The sequence below is a fragment of the Agelaius phoeniceus genome, chromosome 24 (assembly GCF_051311805.1).
Source record: "Agelaius phoeniceus isolate bAgePho1 chromosome 24, bAgePho1.hap1, whole genome shotgun sequence".
In the NCBI taxonomy this organism is placed as follows: Eukaryota; Metazoa; Chordata; class Aves; order Passeriformes; family Icteridae; genus Agelaius; species Agelaius phoeniceus.
The window spans coordinates 8205139-8221937 of record NC_135288.1 but is presented as its reverse complement, the minus strand read 5'-3'; the positions used below and the strand labels follow the sequence as shown (position 1 = coordinate 8221937).

General features: G+C 47.0%; 2 protein-coding genes across 3 annotated transcripts; one reads left to right on the top strand and one right to left on the bottom strand.

Moving 5' to 3' along the window:
- Nucleotides 1-245: 245 nt before the first annotated feature.
- Nucleotides 246-3333, bottom strand: B3GALT6 (beta-1,3-galactosyltransferase 6). The gene has a single exon (XM_054647698.2). It carries the CDS (start codon nt 3098-3100, stop codon nt 2084-2086), a length of 1017 nt encoding a protein of 338 aa, XP_054503673.1. The 5' UTR covers nt 3101-3333; the 3' UTR covers nt 246-2083.
- Nucleotides 3334-3784: 451 nt separating this feature from the next.
- SDF4 (stromal cell derived factor 4) lies at nt 3785-16759 on the top strand. Of its 2 annotated transcripts, XM_054647697.2 has the most exons (7): nt 3787-3986; nt 4734-5100; nt 9341-9477; nt 9834-9947; nt 11932-12090; nt 13858-14033; nt 15593-16759. In XM_054647697.2, exons 2-7 carry the CDS (start codon nt 4793-4795, stop codon nt 15767-15769), a joined length of 1071 nt encoding a protein of 356 aa, XP_054503672.1. In that variant the 5' UTR covers nt 3787-3986; nt 4734-4792; the 3' UTR covers nt 15770-16759. The 2 variants fall into 2 exon arrangements, with proteins under 2 accessions (XP_077046295.1, XP_054503672.1); XM_077190180.1 differs by lacking the exon at nt 11932-12090 and having other exon boundaries at nt 3785-3986.
- The last annotated feature ends 40 nt before the right edge of the window (nt 16760-16799 follow it).

Sequence of the window (16799 nt, the reverse complement as noted above, 5' to 3'; positions counted from 1 at the left end):
CTCATCCTCACCTGATTTTGCTTCCCAGGTGGAATTTTCAGGGAAAATAAAGGGGAAAGGTGGATAAAATAATGGGAAAATGGATGTTATTCTGGGAATAAATGGATTTATCTGGCATCTTCCTGAGAAAAAGGGTCAGATGGATAAAATAATAGGAACATCTATGTCTTGATGGGAATAAATTGATTTATTTGTAATTTTCCAGGGAAAAAAGGTTGTGGGATAAAGTAATGAGAAAACAGAAGTTATGACGGGGATAAATGGATTTATTTGTAATTTTCCTGGGACAAAAGGGTAAAGGTGGATAAAATAATGGGAAAATGGATGTTATTCTGGGAATAAATTGATTTATTTGTATTTTTTTTTCTGGGAAAATAAAGAGAATACACTGGCAAGAATTATAAATAAATATAATTATAAATAAATATTCACATTACAGGTAATTTATCACGACACAGACAACACTGATGAACCTCAGATGGCAAATGGATGTTTAAAAAACTGGGAGTTGCTGACATCCTGGAAAATTCCTGCTTTGGAACAGGATATGTGGGGAAAAGTACTCCTTGGCAATCCCTATGCATGCATTATAATAATAACTATAATTATTAGAATAATAATTATAATAATTGAGTTCAACATGCTAAAATAATTGAGTTTTTGCAGGATTTTAGTTTTGTTTTAGGAAAAAAAGCCTTGAAAAATTCAAAATAAAAAAATCTTCTGAAGATTTTTTGATCTTCAGTAATTAATTAATTAAAACAAGAATAACAAAAAAATAAAATTCCAATGGAAATGATCCCTTTGGTTTTCCTAATTCCTAAAATTCCTAATTTTGCTAAGCAACAAGAAAGAGAAATTGGCACTTTTTTAATTTTCAATTTTTCTGTGCCATTTGTCTCTTGCAGCCAGAGCTGGGAAGGAGGGAAAGGAATGGGAATGAAAGTGCAGAGTGCAACAAACACAAAAAACCCAAAAAACCTCACCAAAAAGACGTTTAAAAATGCAATTTTACATTTCCAAAGTAAAAGCTGCCCACGCTGCAGGGGCTGCAGCTGGCACGGGGCACTGGGGGAGCTCTGGAGCAGCTGCCCCTGGAGAATGTGGGAATTCCAGAATTCCTAACCCTAACCCTAACCCTAACCCTAACCCTAACCCTAACCCAAAGCAATCGTGCCCGAGGCTGCGGGAGGCAGGACGGGGGAACAGCCCCGTTCTGGACCTGCCACTGACAATGAATTCAGTGAATGTGTGGAGAGAGGGGGGGAATTGCCCTGGCCCTGAGCACCTCTCCCTGCAGCTGTCCCAGGAAAAGCCGATCCCCATTCCCACCCTCTGGAATCCTCTGCTCCCACTTTGGGCTCTTCCCTCCTTGCCAAACTGGCCTTTCCTTGCCAAGGAATAAACAGCAGCCTCATTTTAGCCTTATCAGCACCAAAACTTAGCGTGACCTTTAGCAAACCAACCTCAGAATCTGATCCCACTTTTCATTCCAGTTCTCTCCCCCCCTTTTCTCTACTTTTTGTGTTTTGACACCTTTTATTTGCCTTTAATCCTGGCATTTGACCTTTTGCTGTGTTTTCTGGCACTTGTTTTATTTTATTTTTTAAGCATCTTTAACCATGCCACGTCAGCAGCTCTCAGGGAGTGTCAGGGTGACAGAATGAGTCGTGCAAAATCTTTCTAAGAGTAATTAACCCTGAGTCCAATTAACTGCTCTTCCCTAAATCCAGCCAGGCCGGCATCCCAAAGCCTTTGGGATCGGTGCCTGAGGGGAATCATTTGTTCCCAATGTTCTGAGGGAGAAACTGAGGCAATAATTCCATTTTATCAGCTCTTCCCACTCAGTTCTGCTGGAATTATGGCTCCACAGCACCGGGCTGGGATCTGGGATGTCTGTTCTTGGATGTGGAGTGGGAGATTCCAGGATTCTGCTCTTCCCTACATCCAGCCATGCCTGCATCCCAAAGCCTTGGGCCCAATGTTCTGAGGGAGAAACTGAGGCAAGAATTCCATTTTCATGGGATTCTCCCCGTGTAACAGCAACCAGAGTCCACCACCCCGAGGCCTCTTCCCGAGGCCTTCAGGGGATGCCGTCCTTCCTCTGGCAGCACTGCGAGGGAGGCACTCCCCAGTCGTACATGTAGGAAAGCCTGAGCTTCACCTCCTCCTTACAGAGCTTCCCTTCCTTGGCCAGCGTCTGGTGCTTCTCCAGCATGTCCTCGATGCTCTGCTTGTGAGTCACGATGTATTTGTTGCTGCAGCCGCGCGATTTGTACTCGGTGTCGAAGCGGGGGTCGTGCACTCTCTTCACGTCGATGGGCGCCAGCCACACGCCCAGGGACACGTCCTCGCTCTGCCACAGGTTCAGGTAGTCCCTGCTGAGGCGCAGGTAGCGCACCAGGTCGGCGGAGATCACGTAGCCGCCGCCCAGCGCGTAGGGCAGGTAATAATCGCACAGCAGCCAGGCGCTCTCCTTCCACTTCCCCCCGGATTTCACCCGCCCGCGGCCCGAGAAGAAGCCCCAGTAGAGGCGCCGCGGCTCCTTGGCCCTCAGCTCCTCCACCAGCACGTCCAAGCGCACGAAGGTGTCGTCGTCCGCCTTGAGGGCGAACTGGAAGTCCAGGTGCGCGTCCAGCCACACGTAGGTGGCCAGCACCTTGGCCGTGAGGTTCTCGTAGGAGTCGCGCAGCTCGGGCAGCAGCAGCAGGTCGCGGTGGCGGCTCTGCTCCAGCTCCAGGCTCCGCAGCTCCTCGGCGCTCAGCCCCGCCGTGCCCACCACGAAGCGGCTCCAGACGTGGCCGTGAGGCGCCTGCCGCGCCGCGGCCATCCAGGTGCTGCGGATGATGCTGCGCCGCTCGCTGTACTTGGGGCCGCTCATCACCACCACGGCCACGAAGGCGCTGCCCTCGGGGCCGGCCGGGGGCGCGGCGCGGGCCCCCCAGCCGGGCTGGCTGTGTGGGAGCGCGGGGGGCGCGGGCAGCGGGCGCAGCCCCTCGGAGGTGCACTTGGCGAGATAGAGCAGGACGGCGGCGCAGAGCGAGAGCCCGCCGAGCCCCAGCGCGGTGCGGTGCCGGCTCAGCCGCCGCAGCGCCTTCATGGCCGCGGGGCCCCTCACGGCGGCACCGCCGCCACGCCCGCCCCGTTTAGGCGGGAACGGCGGTACGGCCGCCGGGAGGGGACAGGCTTTCTGCGGGAGCGCTCACGGAGTGCCGCCTCCGCGCTGCGGTGGTTTCATGGCTCTCCCGCGCTTTCCGCCTTCTCCTCGGGGAAGCGGCGGTTCCGTCCCTACTCCTGCCGCGGCTCCGGCGGTTCTCGCACCGGGGCAAGGGGCGGGAAGAAGGGCGGAGGCCGCAGCGCCTGACGCTGTGGCCGCCATCTTTGAGTAGGGCATGTGAGGCCGAGGAGGCGCCATCTTGGGTTTGGGCACTGCGCCTTGGCCGTGCCTTCTTCATGGAATCGTGGAATGGGAAAAGGTTGGGATGGGCTCAAAGCCCATCCAGTGCCACCCCCCGCCATGGGCAGGGACACCTTCCACTATCCCAGGTTGCTCCAAGCCTCAGCATTGAGCATTTCCAGGGATAGGCAGTCACAGCTGGGGCAGGGGTTTGCATTAGATTCTATTTAAGGTCCCTAACCCAAACCATTTCATAATTCAAAGAAAACGGCCACACACACAGAGCCAGGAAGCAGGAGGAGATCAACATGTTAACAACCGAGATAATGACAGGACCCCCCGGAAAACACCCCTTTGCCCCTCACTCTGCCGGAAATGGCGGCTGCCCTCACCTAAGATGGCGGCCGCGCCTTCCCGCCGCGCGGCGCAGTGAGGAAACTTCCGCCTCCATCCCGCCTCCCTCGGGCCTGGCAGCGCCGGGCTCCGTCAGGGGCCGTGAGGGCCTCAGCGGCGGCCGGGCTCGGGCTGGGCCTCCCCGCGGCCGGCACGGCGCTCGGGGCAGCGGCCGCTCCCTGCCCAGCGCCTCCCGGTGAGTGCGGGCGGCTCCTCCCGCAGCCCCGCGGGGGTCGTGGAGGGCTCTGAGGGCTCCGAGGGGCTCTGGGGGCTCTGAGGGCTTTGGGGAGTTTTGGGTTCCTTGGTGCGTTCTCTGTTAGATTTGGGATTATTTTTCCTTGGAATTGAGCGGGATGGCCCCTGGGGGTCACTTCCATAGGGGGGACACTCGGATTTTATGGCTCTCTGACAGCTCCTCCCCGCCGCTGTTTCCTGGGTGTTTCCAGCTCCGCTTTTTCTTGGATCTGCTCCTATTAATTGCATAAATTTATTAATTAACAGGTCCTTTTAATGTCTGACATCAAAAACTCCTCTATTTTTGTGTAGGTTCCTCTGAATTTATTCTTGTGTGTATATATACAAGTATCTATATATACATTTGCATATATATACTTCAATATATACGTATATGTTAAAGTACACATATAAACATATGTATAGGTATACATATATATGTATGTATATGAATAAGTTATGTGCATATGTTTGTATGTATATAAATAACTTATGTACTTATGTGTATATAAATAAGTTATGCACATATAATTATATGTATGTAAGTTATTAATACTTTGCATAGGTTATTTTAATTTTTATATGTTCAATTATGACCTCTTTCTTCAGAGTTTAACTTGGTTTTTCTCCTCTTTTCCTTTTAGTTCATTTAACCCACAGTGACCTTTTGCTTCAGTTTGATTTGTTTTTTCTCCTTTTTTTCTTTTAGACCCCACAGTGATTTCAGCAGCCAATAAATAATAAAAAAGGAAAAAAAACCCCATAAAAATGATGTCAAGACAAGCTTTCCTGTGCAGCTTGGGCTCTCTGTACTTGTCCCTCCTGTTCATCTTCCTCCTGATGGACGTTTATGCCAGGCCTGCCAACCACTCCGTGCTGAAGGAGCGGGCAGGGGAGGCCCGGGAGGAGAACGAGATCCTGCCCCCCGACCACCTGAACGGCGTCAAGATGGAGCTGGACGGGCACCTGAACAAGGAGTTCCACCAGGAGGTGTTCCTGGGCAAGGAGCGCGAGGAGTTCGAGGAGGACTCGCAGCCCCGCAGGAACAGGAGGAAGCTCGTGGGCATCTTCTCCAAGTGAGTCACGGCTGTGCTTGGGCTGCAGTCAGGTGCACCCAGCCCCAGGCCCTCACGAGGCTCATTTAGTAATGTATAATAAAAATAAACCCTTGGTTAGGGAAGGCAGGAGCCTCCCCTGAAGGAGAAAACGAACCCCCTCATGTCATGGACATGCTTTATGAAAAATCCTTTTGTTAGGATGTTTTCTCCTGAGAAGCTGAGAGGCCTCAGAAATGAAATATAATCAATAATTATAAATATGCTGCTGTGGAATGCAACAGGTGCATCTGTGATTGGTCTCATGTGGTTGTTTTTAATTCATGGCCAATCACAGTCCAGCTGGCTCGGACTCTGGTCAGTCACAAGATTTTATTATCATTCCTTTCTATTCCTTGCAAGCCTTCTGATGAAAATTTTCTTCTATTCTTTTAGTATAGTTTTAATATACTATATAAAATGATATATGGTTTTATATAGTATATTCTTATATATTATATATATAATTATATATATAATAATTGATATAATATATAAAATAATAGATATATTTTACTCTAGTATTATAGTAAAATATAAAAAATATTTTTATATAATATATATTTTCTTTTACTATAATATATATCATAAAATAATAAATCAGCCTTCTGAAGCATGGAGTCAAGATTCTGATCTCTTCCCTCATTCTGGGAGCCCTGAGAACACCCACACCCCCCCTGAATTGCTATAAATTTTAAATTAAGGGGCTCTCAGGCAACAAAAATTTATGGGAGCAGGAAATAATAGGGACGAAAATCAAAGGCTAAAATAAACAGTGCAGGAAACTAAAACAACACTGACAGGGTCAGAACACAGCCTGACACCCTCTGCCACCTCAAATTAAGGATGGACAGAAGCAAAAAAAACCTGCCTGGGCAATTTTCTAGAAAAAGAAGAGAGGAAAGAAACCAATCACTGTTTGGAAGGAAGAGAACAAAGAAAGCAATCATTGTTGGGAGGAAAGGAAGAGAATAAAGGAAGCAATCACTGCTGGGAGGAAAGGAAGAGAACAGAGAAACCAATCACTGTTGGGAGGAGAGGAAGAGAACAAAAAGCAATCATTGTTGGGAGGAGAGGAAGAGAACAAAGGAACCAATCGCTGTTGGGAGGAAAGGAAGAGAACAGAGAAACCAATCACTGTTGGGAGGAAAGGAAGAGAGGACACAAACCAGTCACTGTTGGGAGGAGAGGAAGAGAGGACACAAACCAATCACTGTTGGGAGGAGAGGAAGAGAGGACACAAACCAGTCACTGCTGGGAGGAAAGGAAGAGAGGACACAAACCAATCACTGTTGGGAGGAAAGGAAGAGAACAGAGAAACCAATCACTGTTGGGAGGAAAGGAAGAGAGGACACAAACCAGTCACTGTTGGGAGGAGAGGAAGAGAGGACACAAACCAATCACTGTTGGGAGGAGAGGAAGAGAGGACACAAACCAGTCACTGCTGGGAGGAAAGGAAGAGAGGACACAAACCAATCACTGTTGGGAGGAGAGGAAGAGAGGACACAAACCAATCACTGTTGGGAGGAAAGGAAGAGAAGACACAAACCAGTCACTGCTGGGAGGAAAGGAAGAGAGGACACAAACCAATCACTGTTGGGAGGAAAGGAAGAGAACACAAACCAGTCACTGTTGGGAGGAAAGGAAGAGAGGACACAAACCAATCACTGCTGGGAGAAAAGAAGGGGACACAAACCAATCACTGTTGGGAGGAAAGGAAGGGGACACAAACCAATCACTGTTGGGAGGAAAGGAAGAGAGGACACAAACCAGTCACTGCTGGGAGGAAAGGAAGAGAACACAAACCAGTCACTGTTGGGAGGAGAGGAAGAGAGGACACAAACCAATCACTGCTGGGAGGAAAGGAAGAGAGGACACAAACCAGTCACTGCTGGGAGGAAAGGAAGGGGACACAAACCAATCACTGCTGGGAGGAAAAGAAGAGAACACAAACCAATCACTGCTGGGAGGAAAGGAAGAGAACACAAACCAGTCACTGCTGGGAGGAAAGAAGGGGACACAAACCAGTCACTGCTGGGAGGTGTTTACCGGGGCAGCACCTGGGGCCTCTTGCCCCTGGTTTGGTTTTTCTCTCTAAAATTTTTGTTATTTTGCCTTGGTTAAAACCTTTTTGTTTCTAACGCTCCAAAGGTGGCTGAGCTGCCCTGGTGTGAGGGAAACCTCCAGGAGCTTGGGAGACCTGGAGCAGGAGGAGGAGGAGGAGGAGGAGCAGGAGCAGGAGCAGGAGCAGGAGCAGGAGGAGGAGGAGGAGCAGGAGCAGGAGCAGGAGGAGGAGGAGGAGCAGGAGGAGGCTCCTGCTCCTGCAATGGCCACAGATTTAATCAGCAGTGAAAGGATCCCCACACACACCCCAGAGCAGCACAACTCAGCACCATGGAATAGGAATTGTTTGTCTTTCCTCAGCTGCCAGGGAGAAAAATCCCGGGCAAGGGGTTTTTATCCAGAGAATGTGAATGAGAAGAATGGGCCAAAAAACCCCACAAAATTGGGAATTTTGGTGGGTTTGAAGATGGGAGGTTTAATAGTTCAAAACTGGAAATTTGAATTCATGTTTAAAAATGGGGAATTTAAATGAGTAGCTTCAAAATTAAGGGTTTGAATAGTTCCAAATTGAAAAGTTGGATTAGTGCTGTAAACTTGGGAATTTAAATTAGTGGCTTCAAAATGAGGGATTTTAATAGTTCTAAATTGGAAATTTGAATGAATATTTATTGAAATTGGGAATTTTAATGTTTTCAAAATTGGAAATTTTGATTAATCTGTTCAGAATTTGGAATTTTAATGTTTCAAAATTGGGGGTTTAAATTAATATTTTCAAAATTAGGGATTTTAATTGATATGTCAAACATGGAAATTGGAATTAATATTTCAAAATTGGAGATTTCAATTCATATTTTAAATTTGATAATTTTAATATTTAAAATCGGGAAACTTAATTCACATTTTTAAAATTGGATATTTTAACTCACATTTCAAAACTGGGAATGTGGATATTCCAAACTTGGAATTTTTCATTAATATTTTCACAATTCCGCGGTTTTGGCTTTGTCTCAGCCCTGTCGAACACCAGGTGGCAGAGTTGGCTTTATTTGCATTTTTAATGACAACGCCTCCAATCAACACCACAAGGGGCAGAAACTCTCAAAGCTTTGTTTGGTGCCAACTCGCCAGGAACAAAGAAATTTCATTAAAGTAATTATTGAATAAATAATAAAGAAATGACAAAAGCATCTCCCTGGTAGAAATTGTGATATTGAAACTCCCTAAATCTGCATTTTTGGGGGTTGTTTATCTCTTTTTTCATATTTAGTTGACATTTCAAGGCAAATCATATCTTGAATAATTCAAGTTTCAATCAAAACAACTCAGTGATGGCAGCAGATAAAGGCCAGAGGCAAACTGGGGCTTTGAAACTCTGGTTTTTCTCTGAGTTTTGAAAAAAATGTTTTTGAGGAGCTTTAAATAGAATTTGAAGTGGTAACAAAATAAAATCTGATTTTTAGTGACATTTTGAATTACAGAGAGTGGGTTGGAGATGCTTTAAATAGAATTTGAAATGTTAACAAAATAAAATCTGATTTTTAGTGATACTTGGAATATTTATTTCATGCTCAAAAAATAAAACCCTTCAGAAATTTTGATTAATTTTTGGTTTTGAACTGTAATTTTTAAATTAATTTCTTCATGAATTAAGGATTGATCAGATTGGGTTTCCCTGATAATTTCAATCAGGAAAAATTGAATTCTGCAGCTCTGAATCCAAGAAATTCCAGAAATCTCATGGAGAACAAAGAGATGTGCAATGGTCAAAAATAAAAATTCAGTGAAATGTGAAAAAAGGGCTTGGAAAGAGAAATTGAGAGAGAATTCAAGGTCTGGAAGCAAATTTTTCCAATTCTGAGTTTGGAGTGACCCAAAATTCCATCAGGAATGATTTGTGGGAAAAATTCCCTCAGAAACATGATTTAATTAAAGCAAATTCACTGAGTAATAACCTAAATCTTGCTAAATTAACTTAAATTAATGAAATTATTTACTTCAATTCTGAACTAAAGGCTGAGCTTTCACTTGTTTCTCACAGAGTCAAAAATATTCCTTTTTCTGGGAATTTTTGCTGAATAAACCAATTTAGAAACCAAAGCCCAGGCAGAGCTTTCCCTGCTGAGCTCTGAACTGAAATCCTGTTTCTTTTCCTCCCTAGGGTGGATATAAATAACGACCAAAAGATCAGTGCCAAGGAAATGCAGCGCTGGATCATGGAGAAAACAGATGAGCACTTCCAGGAGGCTGTGCAGGAGAACAAAATGCACTTCAGGGCTGTGGATCCTGATGGAGATGGTAACATCCACAGTTTGTCCTCAAAAATCACTTCTAAAGGCAGCTCTGGCACCTAGAATTTACTTGTGAGATCAAATTTGGGTCTGGAATCCCAAATTCGGATTTTTGTGGGAAAGGATGTGCTGCAGGCAGCTCTTTATTTCAGAAATGAATTAAAAAAAAAGAATAAATGGAATTTTTCACCAAATTTTATGGCTAAAAAACCCCAAAAATGAATCAGGTGGCAGCTTTCATGTTGTCATTCCTAAAATTCAGTGTGGGGCTGTGGTGTTGGGCTAAAACACCTGAAAATTTGCTGATTTTGAAAGAATGGAATCCAAAATTCCTCATTTCAGTTGAAATGTTCTCAATTCCAGGTCACGTTTCTTGGGATGAATATAAAATTAAATTCTTGGCAAGCAAAGGCTTCAATGAAAAGGAGATTGCAGAGAAAATCAAAAACAATGAGGAGTTGAAAATAGATGAAGAAAGTAAGTGCAGAACTGGGGTTTTGGTGTTAAAACCTGGGGGTGAGAATGGAAATGGGAGGGAAATGTTTGGGTGGTTCTGCCTGAGGAGGAGTTAAACAATAAACCAAAATTTCTGCAGTTTTTAATGTAAAATGTGCTGCGAAAATGAGACTTTTTTTTTTTGAGGAATCTTCTGTTTTCCCCTTAAATAATAATAACAAAAAAAAATCTGCTTTTTTTCCACCTGAAATTTGGTGTGAAAATGACATTTTTTAGAGGAATCTTCTTGGTTTTCCCTTAAAGAAATATTTAAATTTATTCTAAAATCCCCACAAAAAGTGAAGTCAAAAGACACAAATCCTTCATTAATCCTAACCAGAATCTGCCATGAAAATTGCAACTTTTAATGGCAATCTCCCCATTTTCCCCCTGAAATAAATTTGGATTTACTTGAAAATCCCCCCAAAAACTGAAGTCAGCAGACACAAATCCCACATTGTTCCTGACCAGCATCTGCCATGAAAGTTGCAGTTTTTGGGAGGAATTTTCCTGTTTTTCCCCTCCAAGCAACATCTCAGTTTCCTGTAAAATCCCCCTGCACCTTTCCCTTTCCCTGCAGGGCTGAGTCATTTCCAGTTTGCTTTGGTGACATTTTCCAGGCTGCAGAAACGCCCGAAGGGCAGCAAAGGAGCTGAGAATGTGCAGGGAAATCACCTGGGGCTGCTTGCAGGAAGCCCAGAGCTGCTGAGTCAGCCCCGAGGCTGCACCTGAGCCCCAGAACCTTCTGCAGGAAAATCAAATTATTCAAATCCTCCACTTCCTCGGGGGTTTTCTCCTCCTCCAAGCACCCTAAAAGTGATTTTTGGGTTTTTTATTTTAAATCAAAAGCACCTGAGGGTGCGGAGTTTAAGGCACTTTCTGCAGAAATTTGGATTTCAGGCTGAAATTGTGTTTTAATTAATTGATGGATATTGGCAGATAATTGGATTGTGGGGTGAAATGAAGGAATTCCATGGGATTTTGGTGCTGATTTTTCTGTTCATACACTCCTAATTCAACTTTTCTTGCAGCAAAAATACGGAATATTGTGATAAAAATCTGCAGGGTTTAAGCTTAAAAAACGTCATTGATGAAACAACTGAGAGCTTGAAAGGAAGGGGTTGTGACAGATTAAATCCTAAAAATGGATTGGGACAACTGAAATCCTAAAAATTGTGACAATTTAAATCCTAAAAATGGATTGTGATAGTTGGAGTCTTAAAAATGGGTTGGTACAATGGAAAACCTAAAAGTGGATTGGGACAACTGAAATTTCTAAAACTTGGTTGTGCCAAATCCTAAAAATGGATGGGGGGAATTGCAGCCTTTGGGATGAATTGTGCCAACTGAAATCCTTCAAATTCATTGTCCCAGATCTTAAAAATGGATGGGAGCAGCTCTAGCACTTGGGATGAACTGAAATCCCCCAAAGTGATTGTGCCAAATCCCACAAACGGATGGGGGAATTTCAGCCTTTGGGATGAAATGTGTGAAATCCCAGAAATGGATGGGGGCATTTGCAGCCTTTGGGATGAGCTGTGATTCCAAATGTGCAGGTTTGGGATGAGCTGTGATCCCAGACATGTGGGTGCAGGTTTGGGCTGAGCCCTGGGATGCCGTGCCAGCCCCGCGGTGCCGTTGCAGGGTTTGGGATGAGCTGTGATTCCAGAGGTGCAGGTGCAGGGTTTGGGATGAGCTGCAGTCCCAAAGCCAGGCAGGTTTGGGTTTGGGCTGAGCCCCGGGACGCCGTGCCAGCCCCGCGGTGCCATTGCAGGGTTTGGGATGAGCTGCAGTCCCAGAGGTGCAGGTTTGGGATGAGCTGTGATTCCAGAGGTGCAGGGTTTGGGATGAGTTCCAATCCCAGAGGTGCAGGTGCAGGTTTGGGATGAGTTCCAATCCCAAAGGTGCAGGTTTGGGTTTGGGCTGAGCCCTGGGACGCCATCCCAGCCCCGCGGTGCCGTTGCAGCGCAGGAAGTGCTGGACAATCTGAAGGATCGCTGGTACCAGGCGGACAATCCCCCCCCGGACCTGCTGCTGAGCGAGCAGGAGTTCCTGTCCTTCCTGCACCCCGAGCACAGCCGCGGCATGCTGCACTTCATGGTGCAGGAGATCGTCCGCGACCTCGGTAAGATGGGCTTTCCTGGGAATTCTGTCCATGGATTCCATGGATTCCCATTTGTATTTGGATATTTGGGGCATGCTGCACTTCATGGTGCAGGAGATCGTCCGCGACCTCGGTAAGTGGGGCTTTCCTGGGAATTCTGTCCATGGATTCCATGGATTCCCATTTGTATTTGGATATTTGGGGCATGCTGCACTTCATGGTGCAGGAGATCGTCCGTGACCTCGGTAAGTGGGGCTGGCCTGGGAATTCTGTCCATGGATTCCATGGATTCCCATTTGTATTTGGATATTTGGGGCATGCTGCACTTCATGGTGCAGGAGATCGTCCGTGACCTCGGTAAGATGGGCTTTCCTGGGAATTCTGTCCATGGATTCCCATTTGTATTTGGATATTTGGGGCATGCTGCACTTCATGGTGCAGGAGATCGTCCGCGACCTCGGTAAGATGGGCTTTCCTGGGAATTCTGTCCATGGATTCCATGGATTCCCATTTGTATTTGGATATTTGGGGCATGCTGCACTTCATGGTGCAGGAGATCGTCCGCGACCTCGGTAAGTGGGGCTTTCCTGGGAATTCTGTCCATGGATTCCATGGATTCCCATTTGTATTTGGATATTTGGGGCATGCTGCACTTCATGGTGCAGGAGATCGTCCGTGACCTCGGTAAGTGGGGCTGGCCTGGGAATTCTGTCCATGGATTCCATGGATTCCCATTTGTATTTGGATATTTGGGGCATGCTGCACTTCATGGTGCAGGAGATCGTCCGTGACCTCGGTAAGATGGGCTTTCCTGGGAATTCTGTCCATGGATTCCCATTTGTATTTGGATATTTGGGGCATGCTGCACTTCATGGTGCAGGAGATCGTCCGCGACCTCGGTAAGATGGGCTTTCCTGGGAATTCTGTCCATGGATTCCCATTTGTATTTGGATATTTGGGGCATGCTGCACTTCATGGTGCAGGAGATCGTCCGTGACCTCGGTAAGTGGGGCTGGCCTGGGAATTCTGTCCATGGATTCCCATTTGTATTTGGATATTTGGGGCATGCTGCACTTCATGGTGCAGGAGATCGTCCGCGACCTCGGTAAGTGGGGCTGGCCTGGGAATTCTGTCCATGGATTCCATGGATTCCCATTTGTATTTGGGTATTTGGGGCATGCTGCACTTCATGGTGCAGGAGATCGTCCGTGACCTCGGTAAGTGGGGCTGGCCTGGGAATTCTGTCCATGGATTCCCATTTGTATTTGGGTATTTGGGGCATGCTGCACTTCATGGTGCAGGACATTATCCGTGATTTAGGTAAGCTGGGATTTCTTGGAAATTCTATCCATGAATTCCATGGATTCCCATTTGTATTTGGATATTTGGGGCATGCTGCACTTCATGGTGCAGGAGATCGTCCGTGACCTCGGTAAGTGGGGCTGGGCCGGGAATTCTATCCATGGATTCCCATTTGTATTTGGATATTTGGGGCATGCTGCACTTCATGGTGCAGGACATTATCCGTGATTTAGGTAAGCTGGGATTTCTTGGGAATTCTATCCATGGATTTCATGGATTCTCATTTTTTATGTGGATTTTGGGATGGAATAGTCTGGTGGAGTTCCATGGATTCCCATTTGTCTGTGGGTAGTGGGAGGGGTTTGGTTTTTTCACAGCTCAGCAGGAAATACCCATTTTCATGGGAATGAAATGAAGGTGTTTTAATTTTTTGTGGTTTTTGACAGGAATGAAGGGAATCTGTTGTAACGTGTGTGCTTTTCCCAGATCAGGACGGGGATAAGAAGCTGACCCTGTCAGAGTTCATCTCCCTGCCCGTGGGCACGGTGGAGAACCAGCAGGCTCAGGACATCGACGATGACTGGGTGAGGGACAGGAGGAAGGAGTTCCAGGAGGTCATCGACGCCAACCGCGACGGCATCGTCACCATGGAGGAGCTGGAGGTGGGTCCTCGTCCTTTGCCAGCCAGTTATTCCAAAACACGGCTCTAAAAACATCACAAATTCACTTTCAGCTCATTTTTTTATTAAAAAATTGAGTATTTCCATTTAATTTTAATTTCGTGTTAATTGCATTTTAATTTCATGTTCTTTTCATTTTAAAATAATCTGTGGGAACAGCCAAACAAAGCAGGGAAAAATGAGAGAATTTAGGTCCTGAAAATTGATAATCCTTCATTTTTAACAGGATTTTTTTCCCGAGTTTAATTTGCAGCCCAAAATCCAGAAATTTTTCATTGAATGACCCACAGAAATCTCTGATTTTTTTGGTAGCAGCCTAGAAACCAGGAAAACCCCATGAAACCCTTGTTACAGACCCTGTCCCTGCTTTGGGCCGGGGCAGGGGTTGTTGGGGCTGTGGGAGCAGCCCGGGCCGTGCTCGGTTGTGCCGTGCTCGGTTGTGCCGTGCTCGGTTGTGCCGTGCTCGGTTGTGCCGTGCTCGGTTGTGCCGTGCTCAGGCCGTGTTGCCGTGCTCAGTTGTGCCGTGCTCGGTTGTGCCGTACTCAGGCCGTGGTGCCATGCTTGGTTGTGCCGTGCTCAGTTGTGCCGTGCTCAGGTTTGCCGTGCTCAGTTGTGCCATGCTCAGGCCGTGTTGCTGTGCTCGGTTGTGCCGTGCTCAGTTGTGCCGTGCTCAGGTTTGCCATGCTCAGGCCGTGTTGCCGTGCTCGGTTGTGCCGTGCTCGGTTGTGCCGTGCTTGGTTGTGCCGTGCTCAGGTTTGCCATGCTCAGGCTGTGTTGCCGTGCTCAGGCCATGTTGCCGTGCTCGGTTGTGCCGTGCTCAGGCCATGGTGCTGTGCTCACCGTGTTGCCGTGCTCGGTTGTGCCGTGCTCGGTTGTGCCGTGCTCAGTTGTGCCGTGCTCAGGCCATGGTGCCGTGCTCACCGTGTTGCCGTGCTCGGTTGTGCCGTGCTCAGGTTTGCCATGCTCGGTTGTGCCGTGCTCAGGCTGTGTTGCCATGCTCAGGTTTGCCGTGCTCGGTTGTGCCGTGCTCGGTTGTGCTGCGCTCAGGCCGTGTTGCCGTGCTCGGTTGTGCCGTGCTCGGTTGTGCCGTGCTCAGGCCGTGTTGCCGTGCTCGGTTGTGCCGTACTCGGTTGTGCCGTGCTCGGTTGTGCCGTGCTCAGGCCGTGTTGCCGTGCTCAGGCCGTGTTGCTGTGCTCGGTTGTGCCGTGCTCACCGTGGTGCCGTGCTCGGTTGTGCCGTGCTCAGGCTGTGTTGCCATGCTCGGTTGTGCCGTGCTCACCGTGTTGCCGTGCTCGGTTGTGCCGTGCTCAGTTTTGCCGTGCTCGGTTGTGCCGTGCTCGGTTGTGCCATGCTCGGTTGTGCCGTGCTCAGGCCGTGTTGCCGTGCTCAGGCTGTGTTGCCGTGCTCGGTTGTGCCCTGCTCACCGTGTTGCCGTGCTCGGTTGTGCCGTGCTCAGGCCGTGTTGCCGTGCTCGGTTGTGCCGTGCTCGGTTGTGCCGTGCTCGGTGTTGCCGTGCTCACCGTGCTGCCGCGGTGTTTCAGGAGTACATGGACCCCATGAACGAGCACAACGCGCTGAACGAGGCGCGGCAGATGATCGCCGTGGCCGACGAGAACCAGAACCACCACCTGGAGCTGGAGGAGATCCTCAAGTACAGCGAGTACTTCACGGGCAGCAAACTCATGGATTACGCCCGCAACGTCCACGAGGAGTTCTGAGCTCCCTCCTCCTCCCCCTTTCCAGAACTTTCTGTTCCACTCCCAACCCCCCCCCTCCAAAAACAATCCCAGGGAAAAAGGATTCAGCCGAGCAGCGGGAATTGGTGGTCGCGGATTCCCGATTTTCCGTCCGTCCCCGCTCCTTGGAGAGGATTTTCCTGCAGGAAAAATGGTGGGAATTCCTGGATTCAGGTAGTTCTGCTCCTTGGTTTGGGGGTGTTGGAGCCAGCTGGAATTTTGGGTGGGAGGATCTTGGAATATTCCCTGGTTTCCTTCAGCTGCTGATGCAGGGAATCCCAAATAAAGGTTGGGTTTTGGGAATTTTGGTGGTTCCAAGGAATGTTTGACCTCCTGGGAATATCCATACTCAATTCCAGTGTTTTTCTCAGCTTCCTCAAGAGTTGTTGGGAATTTAATGGAATTTTTTCAGGGAGCTGTGGGGAAGAATTTATTTAAAATGTTACAGAAAACCTTTTCGGAATTGATTTTAAAAAATAAAATAACATTAATTAAGATTAAATTAATATTAAAATGACATTGTTTTGTTGACATCTACACTTGGAATGGGAGATCATGGCTTTAAAATATCAGATTTTATTCAAAAATCAAACAACTGGGAAGGTTGTTTTGGAATTTAAGCTGTTGGACAGAGCAGTGGGAGTTCCCATGGAGTTTGATGGCTGCTTAATTAATATTCACTGCTAAAATTAATGAGCTCTATGCTAATTAATGCTGTTAATGAGCTGCTGATGATTATTTGGGGGAAATTCCAGGCTTTGGGTGAGCTCTTTCCCAAATAAAATTGATTTTTTCCCTCTGCTTCCATCTTTCCTGGGAAAAACCCCTCTTTGGGAAAGAATTCCTGAAAATCTGAGATGTTTTATTTGATTAAATTTATTCTTAATATAATGTAAATACAGTAATTGCTGTCCCTCTTTCCCTTTTCCTGCTCTTTATTTGATGTTTTTATTAAATTCCTTGGATAAAAGATTTTATATCCTTTTTATTTTGATTTTCCATTAAATATTTC

What these genes read in the sequence shown, in the direction of transcription:
- B3GALT6 (XM_054647698.2), bottom strand. Translation starts at nt 3,100, where the DNA reads ATGAAGGCGCTGCGGCGGCTGAGCCGGCACCGCACCGCGCTGGGGCTC.
- SDF4 (XM_054647697.2), top strand. Translation starts at nt 4,793, where the DNA reads ATGATGTCAAGACAAGCTTTCCTGTGCAGCTTGGGCTCTCTGTACTTG. An exon ending in GTTGAAAATAGATGAAGAAA is followed by an intron (nt 9,948 to 11,931) that starts GTAAGTGCAGAA and finishes GTGCCGTTGCAG; the next exon opens with CGCAGGAAGTGCTGGACAAT. An exon ending in GGAGATCGTCCGCGACCTCG is followed by an intron (nt 12,091 to 13,857) that starts GTAAGATGGGCT and finishes TGCTTTTCCCAG; the next exon opens with ATCAGGACGGGGATAAGAAG.